The sequence below is a fragment of the Cucurbita maxima genome, unplaced genomic scaffold (assembly GCF_002738345.1).
Source record: "Cucurbita maxima cultivar Rimu unplaced genomic scaffold, Cmax_1.0 Cma_Scf00003, whole genome shotgun sequence".
NCBI classification, from domain to species: Eukaryota; Viridiplantae; Streptophyta; class Magnoliopsida; order Cucurbitales; family Cucurbitaceae; genus Cucurbita; species Cucurbita maxima.
The window spans coordinates 6539702-6567385 of record NW_019272019.1 but is presented as its reverse complement, the minus strand read 5'-3'; the positions used below and the strand labels follow the sequence as shown (position 1 = coordinate 6567385).

The following is a 27684-nucleotide window of genomic DNA, read 5'->3' as shown; positions in this document are numbered from 1 at the left end:
GGGGGGGGGTGTGGGGGGCGTTTAGCTGCTATTGAAGTTTGAAGAGATATGCGATACAACTGTTGTATTTTGCTATGGTACCTATGAGTGCAACTCTGTAAATGATTTGATTGATTGCCATTTTTTTGGTGATACATTTACCTAGAAAGTTTATGCAAGGGAGGATTAGGCATTCTCCCAACATAAACACTAGAGCGAAGGAGAGTAGGGAACTATTTTCCGAAAGCCACCCATCCTCTACATTGAAACATATTTGATCTTACATAACTATATCCTTGTTTTTCCTGTCCTCTTAATCAGACAGCAGAATTCTCTACATTGAAACAGAACTATTTTTTAATTTATTTTGCTAACTTAAGATGCTTGTTTCACACTCTCCAGATGAAGAATGGGAACGAGTTTCTACTCACTGATACTGTTGGTTTCATCCAAAAGTTACCAACTATGCTGGTGAGATTTGCAGCCACACGATAAGCATCATATAGTCACACCTCATCTGTCGTATCATTCTGAATCTTCTGGTAGCTTATTGTTATTCTTGGTTAAGTCGTGCAGGTTGCTGCATTCAGAGCAACACTAGAGGAGATATCAGAATCATCATTGCTGGTTCACGTGGTGGACATCAGGTGATTGGTTAATCTATTGATGCTTCTGACTACCCTAACCTATTTTCTGATTCAATATTTTATCAATTTCAGCCATCCGCTGGCTGAGCAACAGATAGAAGCTGTGGATAAAGTTCTTTCAGAATTGGATGTGTCATCAATTCCGAAGTTGATGGTTTGGAACAAGGTAAACGGGAAAAAGTTCTTACGGTAATACAACGTTTCACCAACAATGGGAAAAAGTTAGATACTTTTATCTTAGATTATAATAGATGTCTTTGCCCTTTTGTCATTGACCTAGCTTATATTTGTTTGCTTTACTGGAATCTCTTTATTCTGTTTCTTTATTCTTCAGAGGGTAGATGGTACAACAAACAGGAGTTCTTCGTTTTTATGGCACTCTTTCATATGTTCTACTAAAAATGGATTTTCAAATGGGCTTCTGTTTTTCTCGTAGCTCAATTGTGTAGCTATTTTTAGTCTTGTGAAATATTTGGCTTGAGAGAAAGATGGGGGTCATTGGAGGACAATAGAAGTCTTGGGGGACGTTTGGTCTTTAGCTAGGTCGAATACCCCTCTTTGGTGTTGGTACTAAAGAGTTTTGTATTTATCCTTCTTTTCTTCTTCTTATTATTATTAATTTGTATTGCCAATTGTATATCCTTTCATTTGCTGTTTTGAAGTTCGGTTTATAACATTAAAGAAAAATCTGTAGCTTCTGTGAGGGATCCTTATTGGAAATTCTATTGACGAATTCTTCCTTCTCAAATTCCAATATGCATCGCTAACTTCAAAATTTCCAACGGCAGGTTGACAAGGTTAGTGATCCTCAACATATTAGATTGGAAGCAGAGAAGAGAGGAGACGTTGTTTGTGTATCTGCCCTGAGTGGTGATGGCTTGGACGAATTCTGTAATGCAGTTCAGGGAAAATTGAAGGTGTATTAACTTTGCATTCTTGAAAAAAGTAGTTTTTCTCTATTCTTTGTTAGCAGCAGAGATGAAGACAAGATAACGAATGATTGTTTTGAATGGGCAGGACTCGATGGTTTGGGTAGAAGCCTTGATCCCATTTGATCGAGGCGAGCTCCTGAGCACTGTGCATCAGGTTGGAGTGGTAGAGAAAACTGTAAGTAAACATAGGATCCTTTTCGATTTTCATTTTTTTTTTCTTATTATACATATTTTTTGTTATTTTTAAATACCTTGAGAGTGCATTTGGTTGATGCATTTTGTCAGTATAATTCAAAAAAACGCCATATTTACTTCCAATATAAAAACTGACCGGAAATCCACAATCAATGTGCATTACTCCTAGCTGTCTTGACTTTCTATTATTACACTAATAGACTGCTCTAAACAAAATAGTAAATATTTTCTGGCAAAAGATGAAAAATAGTGATGTATGATGACCCCACCTTCGGATTTATTTTGATCTCTTTGTTGGGCGCATGGTCACCACTTTTTTGCATCTTGAGTAACTTCCATTGTCTTCTTATGCTGGCAGGAATACACGGAGAACGGAACACTGGTCCAGGCATACGTTCCCCTCAGGTTCTCAAGGCTGCTTACACCAATGAGACAGCTATGTATATCCTGACCTCAGCTTGCCAACTTTTATCATTTCTACTTCTACAATCTATTTTTATTCAAGTTTCCCATGGAAAAATATAGATGCTTTGTTCATACGACACGGAAAGAGACTCCTGTTTGCTCTAATCGTGTAAAAACATGGATCCCCTACCATGAGATTGTAAATATTTGATGTCCTAAATTGTTAATATTTTGATGTGTGAAGAAGTTCAGTGGGCGTGGAATGCCTTCTTCTGCTATTTGCCTTTCTGAACTCACCCGACGACGTAATTGGTATTGGAGCAAGAGTAGTAGTACTAAACCATAGGGTATTTCGTTCATTTACTTAAAGGAAACTCTAGAGACCATCTTGAGCTTGAACCTGTACCGAGGCGGTAAATTTTGTTAGGAAACAGATTCTAAATAGCGAGGCCAAGCAAGCAGTGGCCATGGTTCTATCCCAGATGAGAGGCCAAGCCAAATGGGATTGTGGAAAGAAACAGCCATACACTAAAAATTATTGGTTATTGGGTTTGAGTTTTTATTCTTTTTTGGTTGGTACATATCTTTGGGTGACGCATCATTATCAGGAGTCGTATGCCTGAAGCCATAGGTTAAATAATCGATTGGGTCGGTGATCTGCCGTACGCAGGACCCGGATCTGCACCATACTTGGGAACATTTATGTATAGAGACCTTCTGGAGATTGGGTAAAATTTTGGATTCAGTGAATATTGAAGTCACTGTATAGCTCTGCATATCTCACCCATAAATGGGGATTAATTCACGTTAACTCACCGCGAACACTTCGCTGAGCGCTCATCATCGATGCCTAATCATTTGCATTTTGGCCCCTAATTTCAACTTTCTGCTTCTCTTTACTCGTCACTTTAGTTTCCAAACTAGGCCCATCTTTATCTTATTATTTCAGTCCTTTTATTGTCTTTTATAGTTTTATAAACAATGGTTGTAAGAAGAGCATTTACGAATAAAGTGGCTTACCGAAATACACAAAGTTTCAATTTATCGTATTTATCTTAAACAAGCAATAAAATAATCATATTTTTCTTGCGACAATGAAAAGTAGATGAAAAAAAGAGAAAATATTTCATTAAGTAATGATAGAAAAGATTATATTATATGAAACTAGAATTTATTTAATATAAATATGTTTCACTTCAAAATTCCCTACGATTGACCGATCTGATCTGATTCCAATCCATGAACACAAAGCATAGAAGATATTAGATTAAGATTTAAACTAGAGGCTTCCTTAAATCAATGGCGGAAGTGGATCAGTAGTGAAGCACGTGATGATCAGCAGAAGCCACAATGGGCTGTTGGGTGAGGAAAAAGGAGTTGATGAACAATGGGGTTTGATCAAAATCATAAAAGTTTTGAAGAAAATTATGTTGTTCTTCTTGGTGGTGGTGGTTGTTGTCGTCGACGATGTGGGACAGGATCTGGTTTAGGGACTCTAAGCTATGGGTAAGTTCCACAACCTGCGCTCTCAAAACAGAATTTTGTGCCTCAACGTTGAGAAAGAGTTGGGTCGCGAGATTAATTCTTGAAATGATTTGGTTTTTGTTTTCCCTAAGCTGACTCAGTTGCGCCATCAGCCCGTCCAAGTGCTGCTGTTTTCGCATCCTCGATCTCCTCGCCGATTCCCGATTCGATTGCATTCGTTTTCTTTTCCTTTGGTCCAGCAATTGCCTCAGCTCTTCTTCAGAACCAGAGCTCTGGTTCTGAACCGCAATCTGAGATAATGAACCTGAAGAATTCCCACTACAACAGTCCATAACAAAAACAAAACAACGACAATAACACAACACTTAAATCACTATTATATTTATATATAACTATATATATATAGAGAGAGATTTCTATATTTACACTTGATTGATAGACCCAGAAGCTAAATTCAGGGGTGGGGGGTTGGTTTTGATGTTTTGGGAATATATAAGAAGAGATCAAACTAAAAATACACTAGAATGGGAGTGAGGGGAAATGGTTCATGAGAAGACGTAGAACCAGTGGAGGAATACGACGGAGAAAGACTGAACTAAATGGGTACGGCGGCGGAGAGAAGAGGTTATGATGAAACCGGAGCGGAGGATTTCACTGAGAACTGGAGACATCAATCTGAAGCGTTAACGATAAGATTTCTAGCATCTATATGAAGGAAACAAATTGGATGTGAGGGAAGAGAAAAGAAAGAAGAATCCGGCGGAGGAGAGGGAGAGAGGGAGAGAGGGAGAGAGGGAAGGGAATTCGAAAGTTGGGAGGAGGCAATATATAGCAAAATGAGGGGGAGAAAGAGAAGGAAAATGAAAAATGAAGGGTGGAAAAGAAAAGGAGGCCGGGCATCGGAATGGGAATCGAGTGAAGATGGGGGAGGACGGTGATTGGGCGTGTGCGGTGCAGATGGATTATTCACAACCCTCCAATTCCCTTTGGACTTTCTTGATTTAGGCACAATTCTCAAGTGGAACGAAATAAACAAATAAAGGGTTTTGAACACATTCAATATAGGTTTCCAAAAAACACAAGCTCTTGCTCAATTATTGCAATGGGACGCTGAAAGTTTAGGCGGTGGTTGCAAGGTTTGATTTTGAAACAGTGCAAAAGGCTGTCGTCTCAAAAGTGTTAGTATTCCCCACTATATATGTGGGTAAGAAATGTGCCGTTGCTGTATACAAAAAGCTAAAAAGATAGTGCAAGAGGACAAGGCAAAGGGGCAGAGGAGGCAACCTTAATGAGTCTCCAGTGCCCTAAAGAACTTGACAAATCTGCATGCATAGCCCACCCCCTTCCTCTTTATAAAAGTTTATTTCCCAGCTTTATGAGACTTTGAATTCAGGAAATCGAGGCCTTCGGTTTGGTTTAAGAGGAAAGTTAGTGAAGTGGGATTCTCAAAACAGATTCCTTCTCTTCTGGAAGGATGGTTTTGGAAGAACCAATCAAAATGTTTGGTTTGTGATCGTCGCAAGGGTGTTGTTCTGCGGTGGAATTTCAGGGCCACCATGAAAGGGATTGAGAGCGACACAGACACTTCTTATTACTACCACTCCAAGTTCAAAAACAGTAGTAGTCCACTTCTTGGTACCATTTGTAACCATTTAAATTCACTGCTAATAGATATGATCTACTTTGAGCTTTCTCTTAAAAGGGTTTTCCTTCAAGGTTTTAAAACACTTTCAACCAATGCCTCGTATTATTGAGTGATTGGTTTTAATATCACTTGTAACAACCAATGTTCAATGGTAACAAATATTATCCATTTTAGCTCGTCATGTCTCTTTGTCAGCTACATAGTTTTATAAAGCATTTGCTAGAGAGAGAGGGTTTCCACGTCTTATAAAAAATGTTTCGTTCTTCTCTACAACTAATGAAATTCATGCATGCTGGTAGGGACTATATGCAAGTCGATGTGGCGGGAAGAAAAGATGGGATGTAAAATTAAGGCATGTGGGTCAAAACGAACACTCCCTTTGAAAAGGAGGCAAAATAATCCACCAAGGTGTTTTCAAGAATGTGCTCTCAGGTCGTGCTTTTGCAAAAGCTGGTGTTTGACTGTCGTCCATTTCACTATATTTTTCTTTTCCCAGATTTTTATTTGTAGCATTAGAGAGATATAGACAACTTTTTTCTCTCTTCTTTTTCTTTTCTTAAATTATATGCTTACAAGATATGTTGCAGGGAATCCTAAATTTGCTTTGCAAGTAGGCCTCAGAATCACATTCCTTAATTTTATTTTTGGCAACCGTTTATTCCGTTTCAGTTTGGTTTTTGGTCTAAAAGCTGTTGACATTCGTACTTCCAACAACCAATTTTAAATCATATATATTTCCGAAACAAATACATTTTAAATTTTATGATGGAATTCGGTTTAAAAAGAACTCTTATAGCCATTCTTATAAAGCAACAAACGGGAAACTTATAATTGAAGGAAGCAGCACCAACAACCTATCCATCTAATAATAATAAAAGGGTATTGACTCCAAAGCAAAGGTGCCCTAGCAGTGTAGCACACCCCCATAGAACCATGGGGGTTTGAGATTTACGGATGTTCAACCAAGTTCTACCCTATTTAAAAGGACCAATCTGCCAAATTCTCCGATGGTTTAGTTTGTGGGCTTGTAGTTGTCTCAAGTGCCTCAGTTCACGGGCTCACTATGGTAAAATGGGCTGGGGAAGGTTTTGAATTGTCGGCCCAATTTTGTTTGGTTGGTCACGTGATTTTATTCTAACGTCTGCTGACGTGGCAAACAGCAAGTAGGTTCGCGGGAGTGATCAAGGAGTCTCTCATTCGGTTGAGTTCCTTCGCGCCCGTTGTCTCTGCGAATCGGGGACGATACTGATATTTTACATCCTCGACACGGTTGCTGAGTAATTGGCCATGATTTCGCAGTTCTTCGTGCTCTCGCAGAGAGGCGACAATATTGTATTCCGAGATTGTAAGTTTTTTTTTTTTTTTTTTTTTCCAGATCTATTGTGTTTTAAAGTTTTGAAGTTTTCTCCTACCGTTCATTGAATATCATCGGTTCTCGTTTCGATTTTCTTACTGTTTTCTTTCGCGATTCTATTCTGAATCAAAACGGTGTTATGTTCCATGAAAGACTAAAGCCTTGTAATCTATTTGTTTCGAGGATGCTATTTTTGTTGTTTGAACTGGCGTACTAATCAGAAATTAGTGCTATGTCAGCTTATCAGTATAATATGCGTCTACTATTTAATACTGTGAATGAATAAGATTTCGTAAATTTGCCGTGGTTATTGTTAAATGCATGTAGATCGTGGCGAAGTACCGAAAGGAAGTGCTGAGATCTTTTTTCGAAAAGTGAAATTCTGGAAAGAAGACGGAGAAGGAGATGCGCCACCTGTCTTTGTAGGTATTTTTTTGTGTTGACTGCGTGGAAGTCTACTGGCATTTAGTCTGCTGCATACTCGCTGGAGTGTTAGAATTTGGAAATGCAGATTCAAATCAAAGACAGTTGTTAGACTTATGTTTATGATTTCCTCAATAGACTGGAGTGTTCCCTGCCTTCTGCATCGTAGCTATCATGATATCTATGATATATTCGTGCATCTGTTCCCTGCATTGCTCCTGCTTTGTTGTAGGCTATTTACTGTGTCTTCCGGATTGGACATTGAGTGCAATGTAAGCGGAAATGGCTGTTACAAACCATTAAGTTTTGTGATTTTCTTAATTTGCAGTGAAGTAATAACTATTGCCTACTGTCTATAGCTATTATTGAATCAATGATATCTTTTTGCATCTATTTCCTGGATTTCACCAGCTTGTGCAGGGCTTGGACTATGTGTCTTGTAATTGGACATTGAGTATGTATACTGAAACATTCGTTATAAATAAACATGAAAGTTTTATGCATTAGAGATATTGGATTGTATGCTTCTTGATGTAGATATTGACTTCTCTTCTTGATGAAATATTTTGATTATACGATTTCTCTCATATATTTTAAATATTTACATTTCTTTTTGGCGGCAGAATTTGGATGGTGTAAACTACTTTCACGTAAAGGTTGTAGGACTGTTATTTGTTGCTACAACAAGGATTAATGCATCGCCTTCTCTTGTTCTTGAACTTCTTCAAAGAATTGCACGTGTGATCAAAGATTACCTTGGGGTTCTCAATGAAGATTCTCTCCGGAAAAACTTTGTTCTTGTGTATGAGTTGCTGGATGAAGTTATTGTAAGTTTGTTACCCTATCCCGTTGCAGGATTTAACAAATTAACTTCTTGTTTGCTCTACATTTCTGTGTTGCAAATCATTTATTTTTTGCTTGCTAGTGGTTAACCTTTTCTTTTAAATGCCTCGTGGCCTTAGTGACTCTGTTTAGAAAATATGATATTTGAGAGTAACATACTAAATTTTAAACATGTGCATCTTGTTTTATGGTTTTCATTTGGTATTAGGATTTTGGTTATGTACAAACAACTTCAACTGAGGTTCTGAAGTCATATGTATTTAACGAGCCACTTGTGATTGATTCTGCACGCCTGCCTCCCCTTGGTCCAGCTTCCATTTTTGTGGTATTTCCTATACTATGTGACAATCTTTCTCAAGTTTTATGCCTTAAATATTTCTTCAGTGGACTTTTTCTACTCGTCTCTTTGAAGCAAGGGAGCAAGCGGATGCCAGGTACAGCTGTCACCAAATCTGTGGTTGCAAATGAGCCTGGAGGTAGAAAAAGAGAGGAAATTTTTGTTGACATAATCGAGAAGATCAGTGTCACATTCAGCTCGAGTGTGAGTATTTCTTGTTATTTCTTTACATCTTTCGATATTCTTCTTTGTTATCTTCAACTCAGTTAAACTTATCAGAAAATTCATATTGATGTTTTTAACATACATATAACGCAGAGTTGTTGACTGGTCTATTTTAAATTTACTTTTTATACAGTAGCATTCGCTGCCTTCCTAGTTTTGACTGCTGCAATTGGAATAAGAAGGGAGATTTTTCATGTCGTTTTCTAACTCACGTACAATGGATGGACACTCCTTTTTTTTTCTTAACTGTTCATTACCTTCTCAAAAATTTTGGGTGAATAAAAGATGCACCCTGCACTATTCTATCTGTGTACGTCCCTGGTGGCCCCTGATTGAAAAGCTTTTCTGTGCACCTCAATAGAATAAGTGAACTTATCTAACAATGTGTAGTAATGGTTCATGCTAAATATTTGTATGTTTTTTGCATCGGAATTTTCATAATGAATTATCATTTGTTGACTACAGGGTTATATACTTACTTCAGAAATTGATGGTACCATTCAAATGAAGAGCTATCTTACGGGTAACCCAGAAATCCGTCTTGCTCTTAATGAGGATTTGAGCATTGGAAGAGGTGGAAAGTCAATATATGGTAAGGTTCTGTATTCTGTTAAGGTATTGATTAATAATGTATATTTGAGAAGTGATTTAAGAGGGTACGAACTTCGAGTCTTGAGTNGGGGGGGGGGGGGGGGGGGGGGGGGGGGGGGGGGGGGGGGGGGGGGGGCAGTTGTAAGTTGTAACTAGATGGTAACTGTTTGAGGAAGTAGAGAAGTCACGTGGAATATATATTAGAGCTAGGAAGCTCTAAGGGTTGAATTTTTATTTTCCATTATGTTGTCTGATTGCGAAATACCCTCTTGTTTGTCAATATTTAAAGGCAAATCCTATCATGTTCTATGGGTTATTATTATTATTATTTGCTCTCTTATTCTTGTATATGGTTTTGTGTGTATTTTTAATCTTTCTTGCCCTCTTGTCGTTGTCTTCTATCTGCTGCAAAGATATATTATGGATGACTATAGGCGTTATATTGCCATCTCCATATGTCAATTTGGGACTGTTTTTTGTTATTGATATTCCAAGTGAATGACATCTATTTGCACCAAAGCTTTATGCTTTTGTTCTCTAGAAATAGCAATGTAAGTTGATAAAAGCTTTTTTTTTCTATTTGTTCAATTAGAGGGGAGATGGTTGAAGTTTCCCCTGACAGGGGCGGGAACAGCTTTTCCCCGTGAACACATATGGATAAAGTTTTTATCTATTTAGTTTTTTTTTTTTTTTTTTTTGAGTGCTTACTATTTTTCTCAACCTAACATTTTTTGGGGCTCATCCTGCTTCAACCCATGGTGACAGATTATAGCAGTTCATCTGGTGGAGGAACAGTTATCCTTGATGATTGTAATTTTCATGAATCTGTGCATCTTGATAATTTTGACATTGACAGAACTTTGGTCTTGGTTAGTATAAAAAAGATACACAAGTTATTTGCTTTAGCTTACTTGTGAATTGAGACTCTTTCTTGATTGAATTTTTAAAGGTACCACCATAAGGTGAATTTCCTGTCATGAATTACCGAATGACTCAGGAATTCAAGCCTCCGTTTCGTATTAATGCCTTAATTGAAGAAGCAGGGTCTGTTAAGGTTGAAATGATTTCCCTCCTGTGTTTTAACATTTTTCATGATTTTTGTTATTGAAAATTACTTATTTCTTTCAGGCTGAAGTAATTCTTAAAGTTCGTGCTGAATTTGCCTCCAACGTCACAGCAAACACAATAAATATTCAGATGCCACTGCCAACTTTCACAACAAGGTATGTGTAGTGTGCAGCATATAAAAAGTTCGTTCGTAAATGGCTATCATTTTTTTGTTGTGGTTTGAACTCATTTCTTGGAGTTCAGTTGACTAATCTCTGCGACTTTTATCATTCTTCTAAATTTCTCTTATATTTATGACCTTTCCAGAGTCAGCTTCGAGTTGGAACCTGGAGCAGTTGGAAATACAACTGATTTTAAAGAAGCGAACAAGAGACTTGAATGGGGTTTGAAGAAGGCAAGAAATTTCCCTTAACTTTTTCTCTCTTAAACGAGTTTAAAAAAAAAAAAAAAAAAAAAATTGTCAATAATTTTAGAGAGCCTGTGGCAAGTTATTCTGAGCATATTCTTTTGACTCTTTACTTCCATTTTTAATAAATGAATTGTCAATTTATACATTTATCTACTAATACTTTGTAAGTTACCTGCTTTTTCCCTTTTTGCCACTCCTGTCGTTTTTCTCGTTAACTATTCGGGCATAACAAGATGCCAGTCCCTTATTCTCTCATCATATTAGATGTCTGCATTAAACTTATTGTTACTAATAGGCGTTAAATGACAGATTGTTGGTGGATCTGAACATACTCTGCGTGCAAGGCTCACATTTTCACAAGAATCACATGGTAAATATGTTGTACATCGATGAATCAGATATTTTTCTTGGGAAGTAAATATATGCATTTAATATATATTTTTAATGGCAGGAAACATCGTGAAAGAAGCTGGACCTGTTAGTATGACGTTCACAATTCCCATGTACAATGTTTCAAGGCTTCAGGCATGTTATCTGAACAGAATCAAGTCATCTCCATATGATCATCTCTTTTGGTGCTAACATTCCCTTTTTTTACGCGCAGGTTAAGTACTTGCAGATTGCAAAGAAGTCTAACACCTATAATCCATATAGGTGGGTAAGATATGTGACGCAAGCAAATTCGTACGTCGCTCGGTTGTGAATGTGAATTTAGACTTCCTCAATCTTGACTCTCTTTTTTATTATTTTGAGCTGTACCATCGGTAATCAAAATAAACACTTGCATATGCGGAATTATTTCTATCCTTTTGTGAAGTATTGCGTATGGGTATCCACCATACAAGTGCATCTCTCAAGATAACTGTGGTCTACACTGTCCATAGTGGAAAGCTTAAAGTCGTCGATTTGTCAAACTGCATTCTAAAATAATTAGGAAACTACGGCTTATGGGCTATTTATACGTTCAGCCGGATGGCCCATATTCTAGTAGTTGAACACAGGTCAGTGCTCTGAAATTTACTTCGATGTTCTTAGTTTGAACTTTTGAATTTAATGATGATTAAGTATTAGAATCTAAAGTAATGAGTTTCAAAATTTATACTGATTCTTTCTTCAATTCATAGTCTATTTGTAGGATTTATGCAAATATTTGGGTCCGCAAGTGGAGTTTTTTTGAGAATGGACAAATTCAATGTTGAATGAAATATATTAGCAGGAAGGGACTTGATGAGTAATACCTTTCTGTTAGCGTATAAACATAACATATGGTTAATCGCATGCATAGAAGAACATTGAAGGATGAATAGAGCCCCTGGTTTTATCTTCTTTTCTTTCTATGAACAGGTCAATGCACTCTAAATAAATGTCGATTAGAGATAAGATGCATATGCAAATTGCAAGGTATAGCGGAGAATTGTTTTCATAGCCTTAAATTTTTATATGGTTTTCACATTCATTTCCTACGGATACGATAAGATATTTGCATTGTTTGGTATGGATAGCCAAAAATGGGAGTCCCATCATTTCAATCACCAAAAAGTTAGATTGTTCCTGAAAAAGTCGATTAGAGGTCCAGCGTTAATCTATGATATGTGGTATATTTCAAGTCAAATACAATGAATTCGTTCATTTCTATAGAAAGATGAGCATTTTCTGACCGTGAATAAACCTTTCAAATCATGAAATTTTGTTGTTGGCTGAGTATAAGATTTCATTTCATTGGCCAAGCTGGCCTTGGCTTCGTAGGTTCGTAGCTTTGGATAAGGAAGGCGAATAATTTAGCTTGCTAAAATTAGACATTGATGGCAGCCAACGGACTTTGAATGACGAAGACGACCGCTCTAATTTGGTTTGATTATTGTAGGGGTATCAAGACCGTGGCTATAAAGTTCCATTTTATTTGGGAATTGTAGGGGTCCAATTTATTGGTTCTCACCTTGTTCCACGTGGATAGATGAGTTGTAGTAGAACTTCGTGTAAAAAATTGTACTATTTTCTAATTCACGGGTAAAAGAAGGAAAAAAAAATAAAAATAACAAATTTAGCACATACAATAAAGAAGTAATAAATATAAATTAACATTATATTGTAATTATAGTCATTTCTATATAAAAAGAAAATACCATACTTGGGCACTGTGGAAATCGCTGGGGATTTCCTTGACCTGTTTTATTGTGTTTATTAGTCCCATTTAATTTTATGAACAAGTTACGGGTTGAGAGAAGCTTGTCATAACTTGTGGCCAAAAACAAAAATTCCTGGCTATAATAATTAGACAAGGCATCTAATCTAATCATGCAAGTCCTCATGACAAGATTTTATTTTCATTCCTTGGGAAGACTAAGGAAACGATTTCACTTGGTGTGGACCACTACACGAAAGTTAAAGTTAAAGTGAGAGTCAATTATAATTGATACCAAAAATTCTAATTCCAGAAAAAAAAAAAAAAAAGTTACTTTCTTTGACTCATAGCCACAAGTTTTATACTTAATTACGATTTCGGGTTTACTATAGAGATACTTTTTTAAAAAAAATAAAAAGTAATGAGATTGTGGATAATTATTTCTGAGTTTTATTTTTTATTCATAAAATACTAAGCTTGCTTAGCAATATTTTGGTTTTGTTTCATAATCTACTTCTTAAAACGAATTTAAATTTAAAAACAATTCTAAACACTAAAAAAAGATGCTAATAATAATATAATTTGGTTAATGGATTTGAAAGTTTGTCTAAAGGATGAAGAAATAGATACCAAAATCACCTTTATTTAAAAATAAAAATAAAAATCAATTTTTGAAAAACAAAAATAAAACCTTGTACACGGAAAATGTACTTTTATAGTTTAAAATTTAAGTACTCAAACATAGGAAGCAAATCGAACACATTGTGACCATAAAAATACGATCTTTCTTCAAAAGAATAATAATAATAACCTAAAATTTGATTTGAGGGAAGTTGAAACCATAAGAGAGGTGAAAAATATGAATTAACATTACTACTTTTGGCACCCAACACCATAAAAGCCCTCGACATCTCCATTTATTGCCTTCCAAAAAACCCAAACCAGGATATCAATGGCAGAGGGCCTCGTAATAAAACATGAGCAACTCCCAAAGTGCGAGTATCGAAACGACCCCGTTTTGATTAAACCAATCAGCGAAACTCCGAAGCACATTCTTCCACTTTCCGATGTGGACGATCAAGCATTCCTGAGATTTTCGATAAAGTGTGTTTTGGTCTTCAGAGGATCGATGGAAGCAGAATGGTTGAAACGCGGTCTTTCGAGAGTTCTAGTGGATTATTATCCTCTGGCTGGGCGGCTTAGGACTTGTCCCCAACACCTTCACAAGCTTCAAGTTGATTGCAATGGAGAGGGCGCCTTGTTTGCTGAAGCCTTCTTGGACGTCCACTCTCACCATTTTCTCTCGTTTACTTCCAATCCAGACGCCTCTTGGTCAACCCTTTTGTATAAGCCTAAGGTTGATGCCCTAAATTTCGCCCAACTCCCTCCTCTCCTTCTTCAGGTTATATTTCTTTATTGATTTTTAATATTATTTTCAGTTATTGTTCTATAAATTGTAATATTTTGCTCAATAAAAAAAATAACAAAACGTAATATTTAAAAATTAAAAATTTTCAGGTTACATATCTCCGGTGTGGAGGTATGATTCTAAGCACGGCAATCCACCACTGTTTATGTGACGGCATCGGAACGTCTCAATTTCTGCATGCCTGGGCCCACATAACTTCCCAATCAAATCTCTCCCCTCCACTAACCCCACCGTTCCACAGCCGCCACGTGTTATCTCACCGAGGCCCCACCAGAATCCACTGCGCTCACCCTCAGTATACCAAAACCCCACGCGCCAACTGGAACGTCGACATCACCAAATCCCTCCAATCTCAGCCGTTGATTCCTTCTTCCTCGATCTTCACCACTTCTCAAATCCTCCGTCTCAAACCGTCGTTCAACTGCACCACATTCGAAACCCTTGCTTCGCACACGTGGCGCTCTTGGATTCGTTCGCTCGACCTCCCTCCTTCGCTCCACGTCAAGCTCCTTTTCCCTGTAAATATCCGCAACAAACTTGTCCCCAAAATCCCTAAAGGCTATTACGGAAACGCCTTTGTTCTTGGATGCGCTGAATCTTCTGTTAACGAATTGACCGTCGCAGAGGACTTAAACGGCGTCGTTCGCTTGGTGCAGAACGCGAAATCGATCATCGATGACGATTACATCAAGTCGACGATCGTTCAGCTGGAGGACAAAAGCCTCCAAACCGACTTGTCGGCCAGTTTAGTGATATCGGACTGGTCGAAATTGGGTTTACAGGACTTGGATTTTGGGCTTGGGAAGCCTCTTGTAATGAGCCCTTTGTCCAGCGATGTCTTCTGCTTGTTTCTGCCGGTGATCGGAGATGTTAAGGCCGTGAGAGTGCTCGTGGCGGTTCCGGTGGATGTGGTTGAGAAGTTTGAGTATTACATGACCAGAGAGTACTTTTCCGATGGAGAAACGAACGTTTGAAAGCAGGCCCACATCCTCGGCCCAAATAAGATACAAAATGGGCCTTACAGTGCTGGTCTGACCTTCCCAGTAGGCCCAAAAAACAATTTGTACGGCAATAATTACCGCCGTAAAATTATTGAGTTGTTCTTTTTACCACGTCCAATTATCAGTTGTTCAAGAAGTAGGAATCTCATTGTAATTTTTTCCCCATATGGAGTCCTTAACCTACACAAATATTTAACTCAAAATGAAAAGTAAGCCACTTGGGTAAGAATCTTGAGAGAGAGATATTTTTTCCGGAAAAGAAAAAAAAATAGTTATTTTATTTAAAATCAACAATCTTATATTTAAAGCAAAATTAACCCACCTTATATTTATACGCACATAAAGATAAGCTGGAGAAGAGAATTAGAGGTAATGATTTCTATTTAGGAAAAACAGACAAACGAATAAACCAAAAAAATTACAAAGGTCAACTTGTATAGTATATAAATGGAAAAAGGGGGAAACATTATAATTTAATGTAATGTTTTTTTATAAATAAATGAGAATGGAAAAAAAAGACAAAACTACTGTTCATAGATGCCCCTTTATTCTCTGTTTGTGTTTGCTGTGGTGTACCGCACCATTCCAGATTTGTTTTTAAGGAACCACCGTTTTCTTTCAACTCTTCTGCCATTAATCGGTAAAGCTTTTTTTTTTTTCCCTTTTCTTTTCTTTTTTAGAACTTGGAAAATAAGAAGAAAAAAAAACTATGTCTGTACCATACTTGGTTAAGAAAAGACGCTGAAACATTCCCAACATCCCTATGTTTCTTTGAATAATTACTACCAATAAATCAAAATTAAATTACCAATTTTCCTATTTTCTTTTTATGAAAATAAAATAACTTACATTGTTTTCTATACGTTAATATGAATCATAATTTGTTACCAAATATATGAATTAAGAAAAGATGATAAACTATATGAAATAAATAAATAATACATATGAGTGAGATATTTTATATAGCTAAAAAAATATATATATAATATACTAATAAACAAGGTTCTTTGGGTTGAGGATGACGAGCACGAATTCGAGGTTGACTATTTAAGTAGATAGTAATATGGATTTATAAATAAAAAAATATATCTTCAATGGTACGAGATCATTTGGAGAAACTATGGGAGCTCATGCTCAATGCGAGATCACACCTCGGTTGAGGAGTAGAACGAAACATCTTTTTATAAAAGTGTAGAAACTTCATCCTAGCAGACGCGTTTTGAAAACCTTGAAGGGAAGTCCAAAAAGAAAAGTTAAAAGAAGATAATACTTACTGACGGTGGGCTTGAGCCGTTACGAATAGTATTAGAGCCAGACAGACATCAGGCAATGTACCCGTGAAGAGGTTGAGCTCTAAACTAAAAGGGGGTAGATATGAGGTGGTATGTCAACAAAGATGCTGGCCCCAAAGAAAAGTAGATTGGGCGGTCTCATATCGATTAGAAAAGGAAACGAGTGTCGAGACACGAGGCCTCAATCGAAACATTTTTTATAATAGTGTAAAAACTTCTTTCGAATGGACGCTAGACAATAATATAATATTAAGAGGAGTCGTGTTATCCAAACATTTTTTGAATGTATAAAATAGTGTAAAAAGAAGGGGGAGGGGGGAGAGTATGGCCGCGGAGCATTTATAAGATTTTTGCCCTAAATTTTAGAAAGCAAATATTCTCCTGTTCCAATGTTTTGTCTTCTTCTCAAAAACCCACCTTTACATCTCCCTACTTTAAAGTTAAACCCTTCTTTTAAGGGCTGTGCCACAAAAAGACTTAAAAAAAAAAAAATCAGATCTTTAATTTTTATTATATTCAAAGTGGAATATTATTATTTAGGTAGCGTTGTCAACGAGTAAACAATTATTTATTTTTCAATTATTTTAAAGTAAACTCATTATTTACCATGAATTCCTTTCTTATTTAGATCTCTAACTTTGGAAAAGTATCTTTGAAATTCTTACCCAAATTTCAAACATTCTTTCTAAACCCTTCTAGAATTCATTTCTGGTAGTAATCTGGAACAAGTTTAATTTTCAAGAAGGGAATCATTATTAAATGGACTAGAAAATAATAGGACATTTTATGTCCTGCACGCTCACACACTTATAAAAAGCATCTTCCTGCCAGAAAGAAGAGGCATCTAAAAGCTTGGGGGTACTAAGGGTTACTGTTGGTGTAATTTCTCATACAGAGAAGCTAAAAGATGAATAAGTAAAGAGAGAAAAGTTACCACTTTCAAAACCCTAGAAAACCCTTCACAATAAGCATAACCCCAATTAAAAACATAATTAATAATTATTTTATGTTGAAAACATTAGGCAGAGGAATCTTTCCAGGACAGCAGATCGGAAAGTGGGGTTAAAGGATAGGAAGGTTTTTAATGCGACTTACATACATGAATATATATATATATATATATCGAAAAACAGGCCGCTTTAGTGGGAATGAATGTTTTTTTTTTTTTTTTTAATTAATTAATTTATTTTTAGTATAACATGAGAAGTTGCTGCTAAGATAAGTAAAGGGGCAAAAAAGGTAAGAAGATCAATATAAAAAGAAGAAAAGGTTTAAAAATAAATTAAAAAGAAATAAATAGTCAAATATATAAAAAATACTATCTATTGAATTTAGGGCTTACTCTCATCTCACATTTTAGTCTGATGTGATCCTTAGTGGGCCTTACCTGAATCATATAACTTAATTTTATTGCCTTTTAATTATTAATTCCCCTTTCATTTTTTTTTAAATGTTTTTATAATCTAAAATGATTCGAGGAGTTGAACTAAACAGGAAACAAGCGAAACTTTAAAAAATAAAAAATTGTTTTTTTTTAATTCATTTATATTTTACATTGTAAAATCTTTAAATAAACATATTTGTTGACATTTCATAAAAATCAAAAGTGCTTCTACCAATTACAATTATGTTATTAGAAGATTTTCAATCTATGGCTTCAAACTTCGAATGCCACTTGTACAATAATCTCTCTCATTTTTTCAAAAATTGTATTTGTAATAATCAAATTTTTAAAAAGGGTTATTACTTATTAACATTTAAAATATCTATAATAAATATATTTTTTCTAATAAGATTTTATGATATGGGTGTCAAAATCTAATAGATACGACATATTCTCAAAATATCTTATCAATAATTATGAGAGTCATATCTATATTTCAAATAATTAACTCGATTTAAATTTGTGAAATAAAACTTAAGGCCGTGTCTTCAACTTGGCTCGATTTTGATTTTTTTTTTTTTTGTTTTCTTTTTAAAGATTGAGAATATGTGGGTTATTTTGTTGAACAAATAGGTTAGACAGTAATAAATATGGTGCTTGCCATTTAGGTGGTATATGGGTGTGACAAAATTCAATATTTTCTTTGGCGTCATCATCAAGGCTTCGAACCCAAAGGCTTTTAGCCCCATGGCCCCTCATGCCTCCACACGGACCAAAATAGCATAAATTTGGTGTCCTCTATTTAAACTTTATTAATGTCTGCATATTAGTTAAACTCTATTAATGTTTCGAGTTGATTGTTCATAGAATATGGTTATTTCTCGAGAGAAGTGAAGATAGACGTTGGTGGGGAGCAGGAAGTTACCATTATAAAGCTTCCACTTTTTTACTCATAAGTTTAAATCAGAAAATTCTAATAAATGCGTTAGTCAAAATTGCCTTCAAAAGTTGCTGTGTCATCCAACCCACACAATTTATTTTAGATCAAATTAGTTCTCATTTTCTTATTATCTCAACAAAAAAAAAATATATATATATATATATATATATATATATATATTCCATTTACGGCATTATCTTCTTTGTGCTTCCAAAAAACATGTGATATTTCATAATCTACCCCTACGTCTTCATGGCACACCGTGAGATACCCTAATTCTATACTATTTGTAACAATCTAAGTCCACCTCTAACATATATAGTTCTTTTCTCTTTTAAACTTCTATTCATAGTTTAAAACGCATCTCTTGAAATGAGGGAGAGGTTTCTACGCTATAGTTCCACCACCCTTGAACAAATGTGGGGAGGCGTCCTCTTTCCTTTTAGTTTTAATTTGAGAAGAAAATGGAAAAAGAGGGAAAAAAAGAAGGATAAAATTTAATTACTTAAATTAAAAGGGGAAGAATATGGTTTTTTTTTTTAAAAAATAATTTTTATCATAAAATTGCAGTCTGACAAAATTTGATATTTATTTCGGCGTTCAAGGCTAGACTTTGACGTGGCATGAGTGTTGCTGGGAGAGAACTACTTTTAATGCATGCTACTAACAATGATGACCATGGGACACTCTTACAGAACATAACATGAGGCCTTTGTGGATAATAAAATTATGTCCCCATAATTCCCAATCTTCAACTTCAAAGCTCCACAGTTATATCATTAAAAATACAAATATATATATATATATATTTATTTATATATATTATCCCTTCTCAAGCCTTGGGATGGAAGGCAGCTGGGTTTCTTAATCAGATGGGAGAGGAAGTAATCATCTTCCTGTAATTGCAGATAATTCGGAAAAAAAAGCCCTAATTTAAAGAAATATAATAAAATAATTAAAGTTACTCAGAGGGGTATGGGGATGAACAACCCCACGCTCTCTCTCTCTTTCTTTCTTTCTTTTCAAGGCTACTTTAGTAAGCCAAATATTAATAATAAAAAAAGGGGAAAAGTTTGGTTTAAAGCAAAATATGATGTGTTGGTTTGTGTTGCCTGGGAATTTGGCTATGGCTTCAGATTCTTAACGCTTAGAACAAAGCTATACTACTAGGGGGCCGCCCTTCCTTCAGCTGCTACTCGTTTTTAGTCTCGATTGCTCATCATCTTCTTCTCTTCTTGGGATTTTCAAGCTCCCTTTTTTCTTTTTTTTTTTCTTTTTTTTTTTTAAAAAAAAATTGTTTATATATATAGATATAGATATTATATATTTATTACCTATCACCTTCAGTGGTTGTGTATATGGATTCTGCGGCTAATCTCCATCAGCTTCAAGAACAGCTTCTTGTTCCTTCTTCTTCTTCTTCGTCTTCGTCTTCCTCTTTGCCCGTCATTTCATCGTGTTTAGGCCTTGGAAGCAGCCATGGCTGGACTCCAAACGTATCCCCGTAAGTTTACTTTGATTTACTATATGCTTTTAAAACAGCAATAATTGAGATCTTTGAGCTTGATTAGGGTTTCCAAGTTTTTTGTTTGTTACTGTTGTGTTGTGACAGGAATAGTAATAGTTGCAACTACAACCCAAGAATATTCAATGGATTCACTTCGTGTCCAAGTAGATCAGATTGTGGGCAGAAAAATACAAACAGTTCTTCAATGCTTCAAGATTTGGGGTTTCAGTGGAGTGGCGCCGTGAATACAGGGACCTTTTTCACCCAATCTCTACACGACCCACAAGCTGGAAAAATCAAAGACGAAATCTCATCTTTCCCCAAATTCACACAAATCTTGAACAACCCTTCATCTACAAATCAAGATTTCCATCATTTTCCTTCTACAAATCAAGTAAAGAATAATAGCAACAATGATTCGGATCTTAATGACCTCACCAACAAGCTCTTGATCAAAACCCTTATTTCATCCGGCTGTCAAATCAACGGTGGTGATCCTACCAAACCAAATAGACCCCATTTCGCTCAAATATACCCTAGTATTAATGTCTCTAATTGGAACCTCTCATCTCCGGCGCCGGCGTTCTCAAATTCCTTAGATTTGAACTTACAAACCCCGGCCGATATGTTGCTCTCCGCCGCCAATTTCAGCCACTCGCCGGATAGTTTTGGTTCTTTTAAACAAACGCTTTCCGATTTTCAAGACCAGATGCATCCGCCGCCGGCGAGCCTCCCATGCATTCCAAATAAAGTGAGTTTTTTTTACCCATTTTTTTCAAAAGTTTGATCTTTTGCATTAGAGAATGCAGTATGGAAGGTATTTTCAGCTTTATACATTTGTAATTGTAAATGCATCTGCCTGAATCAACGACTTTTACTTTCCTTTTCGTTTCTTTTCCATCCCTTAAACGCTGATTTGTCTTCGCCCCACTTTCTTCTTTTTCTTTTTGGATTCTTAAAGAGAAAACCCTTCAGCACTGAAGCAACCGAACCTAAACGACCTTGTAACTCCATGGAGTCCAGCCTGAATCAACAATCTCCTCCTCCTAAGAAATCGCGATTGGACTCACGCGCTTCTTGCCCTCCATTTAAGGTTAGAAAAGAAAAATTGGGTGATAGAATTGCAGCCCTCCAACAATTGGTCGCACCCTTTGGCAAGGTAATTATTTAACACATAATATAACATTTATTTAATAACATTCTAAATAAATTTAAATGGTTAATTAATTGATGTAATAAATTATGAATGATTTGACCCACTGGGATTTTTGAATGAACAATCCTAGATACTTCATAGAGTTCTAGGTAGCTCTTTCTAGGATTGGGCACTGTTTTGTTTGTTCGTTGTTCTTATAAAAACGTAGGTTTTAGAATGACGTGTAATGCTGCTGATATGTTGCAGACAGACACAGCATCTGTGCTAATGGAGGCCATTGGATACATAAAATTCCTTCAAAATCAGGTCGAGGTACTTCCTTTTTCCCCTTTATTCTCTTTCTCTTCCCGTTTGAACCGGTGTCGTTTCATACAAACTAACCCTTTAAAATTGCAGACATTGAGCGTTCCATACATGAAGCCCTCCTCCAACAAAATCACAAGGCCAACACATCGGGTAAAAATAAATAAATAATAATAATAATAATAAAGAATTTTGGTTTTCTTCTCTCTGGATTTAATTTTTGTATTATTATATTTATAGAGTTCGGTGGAGGACGGAAATGAAGAGCGGCCAAATCGAGATCTCAGAAGTAGAGGGCTGTGCTTGGTTCCATTGGGGTGCTTGTCTTACGTGACCGGCGACGGCGGCGGAATTTGGCCGCCGACGGGGTCTAATGGAGGAACTCTTGATAAATATAATTAAAATATATTTATTCTCGGATGAGTTTAAGAAAGACTAGGGCTCTGTGAATTAATGGAGCAAATTTGGTCAGTCTGTTTAAATCAATGGAGAGATACAGAAATGGACCAAGTTTGATCCATTAATATTAATCATTTCATGTATTGTTAATGATCCCTTGGATCAAACTTCACATCCTTATTTTGCTATCTGTTAATTATCCTATTACCCTTTAATTAGTTTTGCGCCACCTTACTTTTATTTTACTTAGATTTATATATTAGTAATAAAAATTCTATCGTGGAGAGAAAAAAGATGTGGAAACCTCTAACTAGTAGATGCAATTTAAAACCTTGAGGAAAAATATTATTACTTTCATATAAATTAACTCAACCAAAAGAATAAACTTTCATATATTGAATGAAGAAGAAAATCGACAAATTAGATAGAGAATCACTTAGAGTCTCAATAAGATCATAAGGAAAGACAACCGACCCGATTGTTTTTTTTTTTTTTTTTTTTTTAGAAAAAAAAGAGATATTGTCTTCTTCCGTTAGTATAAATTCGATTGATATCGACAATTCAATTATACAGGAAGGAGACCTAGAAAAAGTTAGCAGAGAAATAAAAAAAAATACATGCTTTTGATGCTATGCTATGCCGACCTTGAATGCTACTCGCGAGCTAGTCAACAACAGGTGCTAGTCACTCTTTCAATGTCATGTTATTGTGGTGGCACGAAAATCTTGAATGGGAGCGGTTAGAATCTCATTACTGGTGTGTGGAATAAAAGTGCATCCAAGCACAACACAACGAAGAAGGTCCAAGATTGCTTCATCAAATGAGCTAACCTTTCAGGGATTGTTATAGGGGTGAGAATAATTATTACTTTCATTAGTTTGAATTTTGCTACATAATGTTTTTTAATTAAAATTATATGGGCATATAATACGATGATAAATAACACAAATGGTTCTTTATGTATCTATTAGTACATATATAATATTGTACAGGTTGGAAATTTTAAAATTTCTAAAATATAAATCCACTTATCAACGCTCCAGATTAATTTGTGATTATATCAGTAACATAAAAAAGTAATAATATTTAAAAAAAAGGATCAATAATTATAAATAACCAAAAAAAAAAAAAAAAGGAAAAAAAGTGAATATTCTATTTAAAATAATTATGATAAATGGATGATTATTAGCACATTCAGTGTTCTCTCTGCATGTGGATTAACGTTTTTATAAAGTCTAATTTGCAAATATTTTACTCCCTCTCTATATATAATTGGAATATGCATGTATTTCAAGAACTTCCTTGTAATTTAAAAGTAGATATTTGATTAGCTGTTTTGGGAGACTCGTTAAGCTTAATTTCAATTTTAATTAATTTTTTTGTACAAAATTACAATTAATTAATTTTTGGTTGACTGATATATGTTATTAGAAAAAAAATAATGTACAATAAAAGAGATAAGAAAGTCGATTATTAATATCACGTCCACTTGAGCTGTCACCGCCGAAGTCCTTGGGAAAAGATATTTTTAGGAGAAGTGGAAGAGAAAATTGATATTTTTAGTCTGCGGGGTAGCCTTATCCAAGAACGTTTCAGGACGGTTGTAATACACGTGGCGCTGATCGAACCCTTTGATCTGGCTAGCCGCCGTCGACGGTGGACAACAGACCCAATTTTGTCCATTGCCTTGCTCTCATCCGAAAAGGTCATAAACACCCTCCAACAGTACTGTAATTTATTTGGATCCTCGTCTTATAGAATCTTAATTAAAAATACTTTATAAAAACTTGAGGATAAAACAAAATGCTTAAGGGTTGTAATGGAAATTTAAAATGAATTTTAAAATTCAAGAGAATTAAATGAAATTTAAAATGGGCGTTTAAAAAATTGAAAAAAGAAGAACAAAAATAATATTTAAACTATAAAATTATTATTTAAAGATGTAAATTATTGTTCCCGAAAGAATAAAAGAATCAATCATTAAATAAATTCGTCCTTTTCTTCCTCGATGCTTCCAGGGGCATAATGGTAATTTAGACTACCTATGAGTGAATGAATCATTATGCAATGGCGGGTGTTATGAGCTCTAAAGTCTTCATTCACACTCCACACTCCTCCATTGAAGAATCCATTTATCTTCTTCCCCGTTTGCATTTCCTCCTTATCCGTTCACCTTGTCGGTTTTGTCCTTCCGAGTTTGTTCTTTCAATTATCTGTCAATTTCCTTCTTCGATCTGTGTCGTTGGTAATTTGTTAACTTAAATTTAGCCATCGATTCCGTTCTTGAAATTTAGATTTTTCATTCTAGAATTTCGGGATGCGGGAATTGTTTTACCGGATCGAGCTGTGATCGCCGTTTGTAGCGTACTAATCGGAGACCTCTGTTACGAGTATTTGACGTGATACGGCCTACTTTTCGTATAAAAGGTAAACGGATCTTCAAACACTTCTCAGTGCTAAGACTGATGATCAAGACTCGCTTTATTTCCCACCGACGATAACGATAGATATCTCTGATAGGTAATGGAAAACGTTGAATCCGACTGTAGTTCATTCGAACTGATGGCTGAGACTGTTTTAATTTTCTTTGCTCGAATGTCTTCACTTCAACTTTCAGTTTCCTTTTTGTAGCGTTCACCAATTATATGCGTTCGAATCGCCAATTCCTATTTCTGTATATTTGGTCAGGATTGGGGATTTTGCACATTAGTTTTATCTGATCATTCACATTTGGGTGAACTGAAGGACGCGAGATGGGGTCTTTGCAAGGACCGGTTGTTTGCCCAACTATGCGCGCCAAGCAAGCAGGATTCTGTACTCTTCCAATAAATCGTTCTTTAATGGCTTTTAGGTTTCGAAGAGGTGAATTATGGGGTTTTGCTGGGACCAACGGTTTGCGTGCCAAGTTACCAGGTATTTCTCAGCAAGGCTGTGCTAGAAAATGCAAGACATTGTGTTGCAGCTTCAATTCATCATCGGACGACAATGGAAGTACAGCAGAGAACTTCAACGGGAAGGATGAAGAATACGTTGAATCGAGCGTGATTGAGGCTGGTATGCTGAGCTGATGGCCTAATTCATCATGATTCGTTTTGGTTTTATGGTGCTATTACCTAATTGAAATGGCCTTTGGTTTGTTTGTGCTGTATAGTTGAGGTGACAAGTGTTGCCGATGAGTTCGTGATTAAAATGAGGGATGGTAGGCACTTAAGGTGTGTTCACAACAACCCTCACGGTGGGCATCTGCCGGATTATGCTCCACATCCTGCAATTGTGTTGAAGATGGAAGATGGGACTGGTCTTCTTCTTCCCATAATCGTGTGTACGTATCGTTCGATGTTCGATTATACTGTCTAACGCATGCTCTTAGTGTTTTTTAACGAATTCGAACTTTTTTGCCAACATTTCATCTTTTGTAGTGGAAATGCCAAGCGTGCTGCTTATGGCTGCTATGCGAAACGTTCCAATTGTATGTTTGCATTGTTTTCTCTTGAGATTGGATATAACATTTTGGAAATCGAATTATATGCCTTTGGAATGAATTTCTAACGGTTATTATTATTTGGTTCCAGGCCAGACCAACTATGTATCAAGTGGTGAAAGAGATGATTGAAAAGATGGGTTATGAAGTATGCTTTGATTCATCTTTCTCTTTTTCCACCTTGTCTTTTGAGTTTAAAGCTTAAGTGGGATGTGGGATGTGGACTGTTTGTAATTTTAGTCGCGAATATTTTATTTATCGATGCAGGTCAAACTCGTAAGGGTTACGAAGAGAGTGCACGAGGCATATTTTGCTCAGTTATATCTCTCAAAGGCATGTATAAGTTTCTCCCTCTGGATTCTGTACTCTTTTCTTAGATAAGTTTAAGAGATTTGAGTTTTTGTGCGTTTCAGATTGGTTGTGAGACTGACTGCATCAGCTTCGATCTCCGACCTTCAGATGCAATAAACATTGCAGTCCGATGCAAGGTAACTGAAATTGTTTCATGCTTACTTTTCTTGGTTGAGAGTAGCAACTCGGGCCAAGTGCCTCTGTGTGTGGCCAAAAGAATTGTCAAAATATTTCAGTTAGTATGTGGCGTTGAATTGCTGAAATATTTAGATGTTTTTCAAATATTAGGCATCTTGCAATTGATGCAGGTCCCAATTCAAGTGAACAAGTATCTTGCTTACAGTGATGGCATGAGAGTTGTTGAAACTGGGAAGCTGCCCTCCCAGGCCCCTGCTACGGATGGCTTATTATTCACCGAAGTGGATAGGTAATAAAAATATTTTGACAATTTGAGACTCCTGGTTCATTTGACAAGAGAAAATGGGATTTAATTGAATTCTTTTGTTTTCAGGCCTAATGGTCAGCCTTGTGCTGAAGCCAAAGAGTTCAATCTTATCAGGAATATGCTGATTGCTGCTGTTGAAGAGCGCTACAGAGATGCTGGTACCTATTCTGTGGTTCATTTATGATCGTTCTAAATGAATTTTACTTCTTTGATTTAGAACTGAAGCTTCCATTCTTTAGTAATGTTTTACCAGAGAGTCGTTGAACGTGTTGGTGTTCATGTGAAAGGTCGAAAGACCGAGAATAGTTAATTGCTTATGTGGGATGACCTTGTGGGTTGTACTTTTCCAAACACAAACAAAATGATATGAGAAAGGGAGGGTTGAGAGAGGCATCTAATTGGCGGGCTTGAGGAATAGTCGAAGCCATACCCAATCGAAAAAGGATGTTATCCAAACTTGACCCGTTGATCCTTTGGCTTTTCCAGCGATACAAAATTATTTATTCAAGTGATTGTCGTTCTGTTTAGATAGTTCTAAAATCATCATAGGTATCCATTTGCTTAGACAAGCCCCATTTTGCCATTGATGTGAGATTATATTCAGCGTGTGAGCTGTACAATATACATTTGGTTCTCATTGTTGGTCTGCATTTCAGCTCAATGGAGGGACAAGCTCAATCTTCTGAGGGCTAGGAGGAATTTGGCGTAAGAGGTAGACCAACTCCTTCATTCTCTATATTCAATATTTCTATCACACTTTTTTGGTTGAATCAAGAGGATGTAGACTGAAAAATACTCTCCGTTTCTTCAGTTACTCCTGGAGAAAGAGTACATGTACATAGAACGTAATTGTTCGGGGCCGAGGTTGGTTTGCGTGGGTAAATTACATTGCCTCTCGCCTCTTTCTACTTGCGTTATGTATTTAGCAAACTCTGTGAATATACGTATAGATATCTATATATATGTGTGTGTTTGCAGATCGTCAGATGTGTTCTTTGTGAAATGCATGATATAACCAAATCCTTTGATGCTTCACAATCATGAATTTGTCAAATGACCAACATTGCTTACATAATTTGATAGCCAAGAGTCCCGTTTTCATTCTAGTAGCTCGCCTAAATCTAGACCTTTAAAATATGATTTTTGTTAGTTAAACAATTATTTAATCTGGAGTAATTAATTTGTAATGGACACACGCTGTAAATGTGTTACTGATAATAACTAATTATTTATTTGCAACTTGAAATGCATTTAAATTATTAATTTGCTTAGTTATTATCGAAGTTGAGATTATTGTGCTTTAAAATGAACTAAAAAGGGAGTGTCTATTAATGTT

At 36.0% G+C, this 27684-nt stretch overlaps 6 protein-coding genes and 1 non-coding gene across 11 annotated transcripts in view; 6 read left to right on the top strand and 1 right to left on the bottom strand.

Moving 5' to 3' along the window:
• LOC111476438 (GTPase HflX) overlaps positions 1 to 2436 on the top strand; it is a 7703-nt gene extending 5267 nt beyond the window's left edge. Inside the window, exons 8-13 of the mRNA XM_023120097.1 lie at positions 382 to 450; positions 556 to 626; positions 699 to 792; positions 1415 to 1543; positions 1644 to 1733; positions 2112 to 2436. Coding sequence (XP_022975865.1) covers positions 382 to 450; positions 556 to 626; positions 699 to 792; positions 1415 to 1543; positions 1644 to 1733; positions 2112 to 2204 — 546 coding nt within the window. The 3' untranslated portion in view covers positions 2205 to 2436. The remainder of the gene's footprint in view (positions 1 to 381; positions 451 to 555; positions 627 to 698; positions 793 to 1414; positions 1544 to 1643; positions 1734 to 2111) is intronic.
• Positions 2437 to 3312: 876 nt separating this feature from the next.
• Positions 3313 to 4654, bottom strand: LOC111476440 (bZIP transcription factor 11-like). Its single transcript, XM_023120098.1, has one exon. It carries the CDS (start codon positions 3973 to 3975, stop codon positions 3472 to 3474), a length of 504 nt encoding a protein of 167 aa, XP_022975866.1. The 5' UTR covers positions 3976 to 4654; the 3' UTR covers positions 3313 to 3471.
• A 1800-nt stretch (positions 4655 to 6454) lies between these two features.
• On the top strand, positions 6455 to 11631 carry LOC111476725 (AP-4 complex subunit mu-like). The gene is given in 13 exon segments (XM_023120515.1): positions 6455 to 6633; positions 6970 to 7064; positions 7689 to 7892; positions 8117 to 8233; positions 8321 to 8449; positions 8936 to 9062; positions 9827 to 9930; positions 10011 to 10115; positions 10190 to 10284; positions 10436 to 10523; positions 10848 to 10908; positions 10990 to 11063; positions 11143 to 11631. Coding segments are annotated over 13 exon segments (1356 nt in total). The 5' UTR covers positions 6455 to 6575; the 3' UTR covers positions 11242 to 11631.
• LOC111477347 lies at positions 9642 to 9747 on the top strand. The gene has a single exon (XR_002717267.1). It is a non-coding gene; the product is annotated as a U6atac minor spliceosomal RNA (small nuclear RNA).
• A 1907-nt stretch (positions 11632 to 13538) lies between the features above and the next one.
• On the top strand, positions 13539 to 15255 carry LOC111474961 (fatty alcohol:caffeoyl-CoA acyltransferase-like). The gene is made up of 2 exons (XM_023119752.1): positions 13539 to 14062; positions 14179 to 15255. The coding sequence occupies exons 1-2, from the start codon at positions 13613 to 13615 to the stop codon at positions 15061 to 15063; spliced, it is 1335 nt and encodes a 444-aa protein (XP_022975520.1). The 5' UTR covers positions 13539 to 13612; the 3' UTR covers positions 15064 to 15255.
• Positions 15256 to 19709: 4454 nt separating this feature from the next.
• Positions 19710 to 22289, top strand: LOC111474977 (transcription factor bHLH110-like). Of its 2 annotated transcripts, none has more exons than XM_023119754.1 (6): positions 19710 to 20210; positions 20319 to 20964; positions 21175 to 21372; positions 21616 to 21675; positions 21766 to 21825; positions 21913 to 22289. In XM_023119754.1, exons 1-6 carry the CDS (start codon positions 20065 to 20067, stop codon positions 22072 to 22074), a joined length of 1272 nt encoding a protein of 423 aa, XP_022975522.1. In that variant the 5' UTR covers positions 19710 to 20064; the 3' UTR covers positions 22075 to 22289. The 2 variants fall into 2 exon arrangements, with proteins under 2 accessions (XP_022975522.1, XP_022975521.1); XM_023119753.1 differs by having other exon boundaries at positions 19714 to 20210; positions 21616 to 21681.
• Positions 22290 to 24121: 1832 nt separating this feature from the next.
• On the top strand, positions 24122 to 27393 carry LOC111475053 (bifunctional nuclease 1-like). Of its 4 annotated transcripts, none has more exons than XM_023119785.1 (11): positions 24122 to 24498; positions 24817 to 25125; positions 25223 to 25393; positions 25491 to 25540; positions 25644 to 25700; positions 25820 to 25885; positions 25966 to 26040; positions 26212 to 26330; positions 26415 to 26506; positions 27005 to 27060; positions 27160 to 27393. In XM_023119785.1, exons 2-10 carry the CDS (start codon positions 24825 to 24827, stop codon positions 27055 to 27057), a joined length of 984 nt encoding a protein of 327 aa, XP_022975553.1. In that variant the 5' UTR covers positions 24122 to 24498; positions 24817 to 24824; the 3' UTR covers positions 27058 to 27060; positions 27160 to 27393. The 4 variants fall into 4 exon arrangements, with proteins under 4 accessions (XP_022975553.1, XP_022975544.1, XP_022975542.1 ...); XM_023119776.1 differs by having other exon boundaries at positions 24760 to 25125; XM_023119774.1 differs by having other exon boundaries at positions 24122 to 24591.
• Positions 27394 to 27684: the final 291 nt, after the last annotated feature.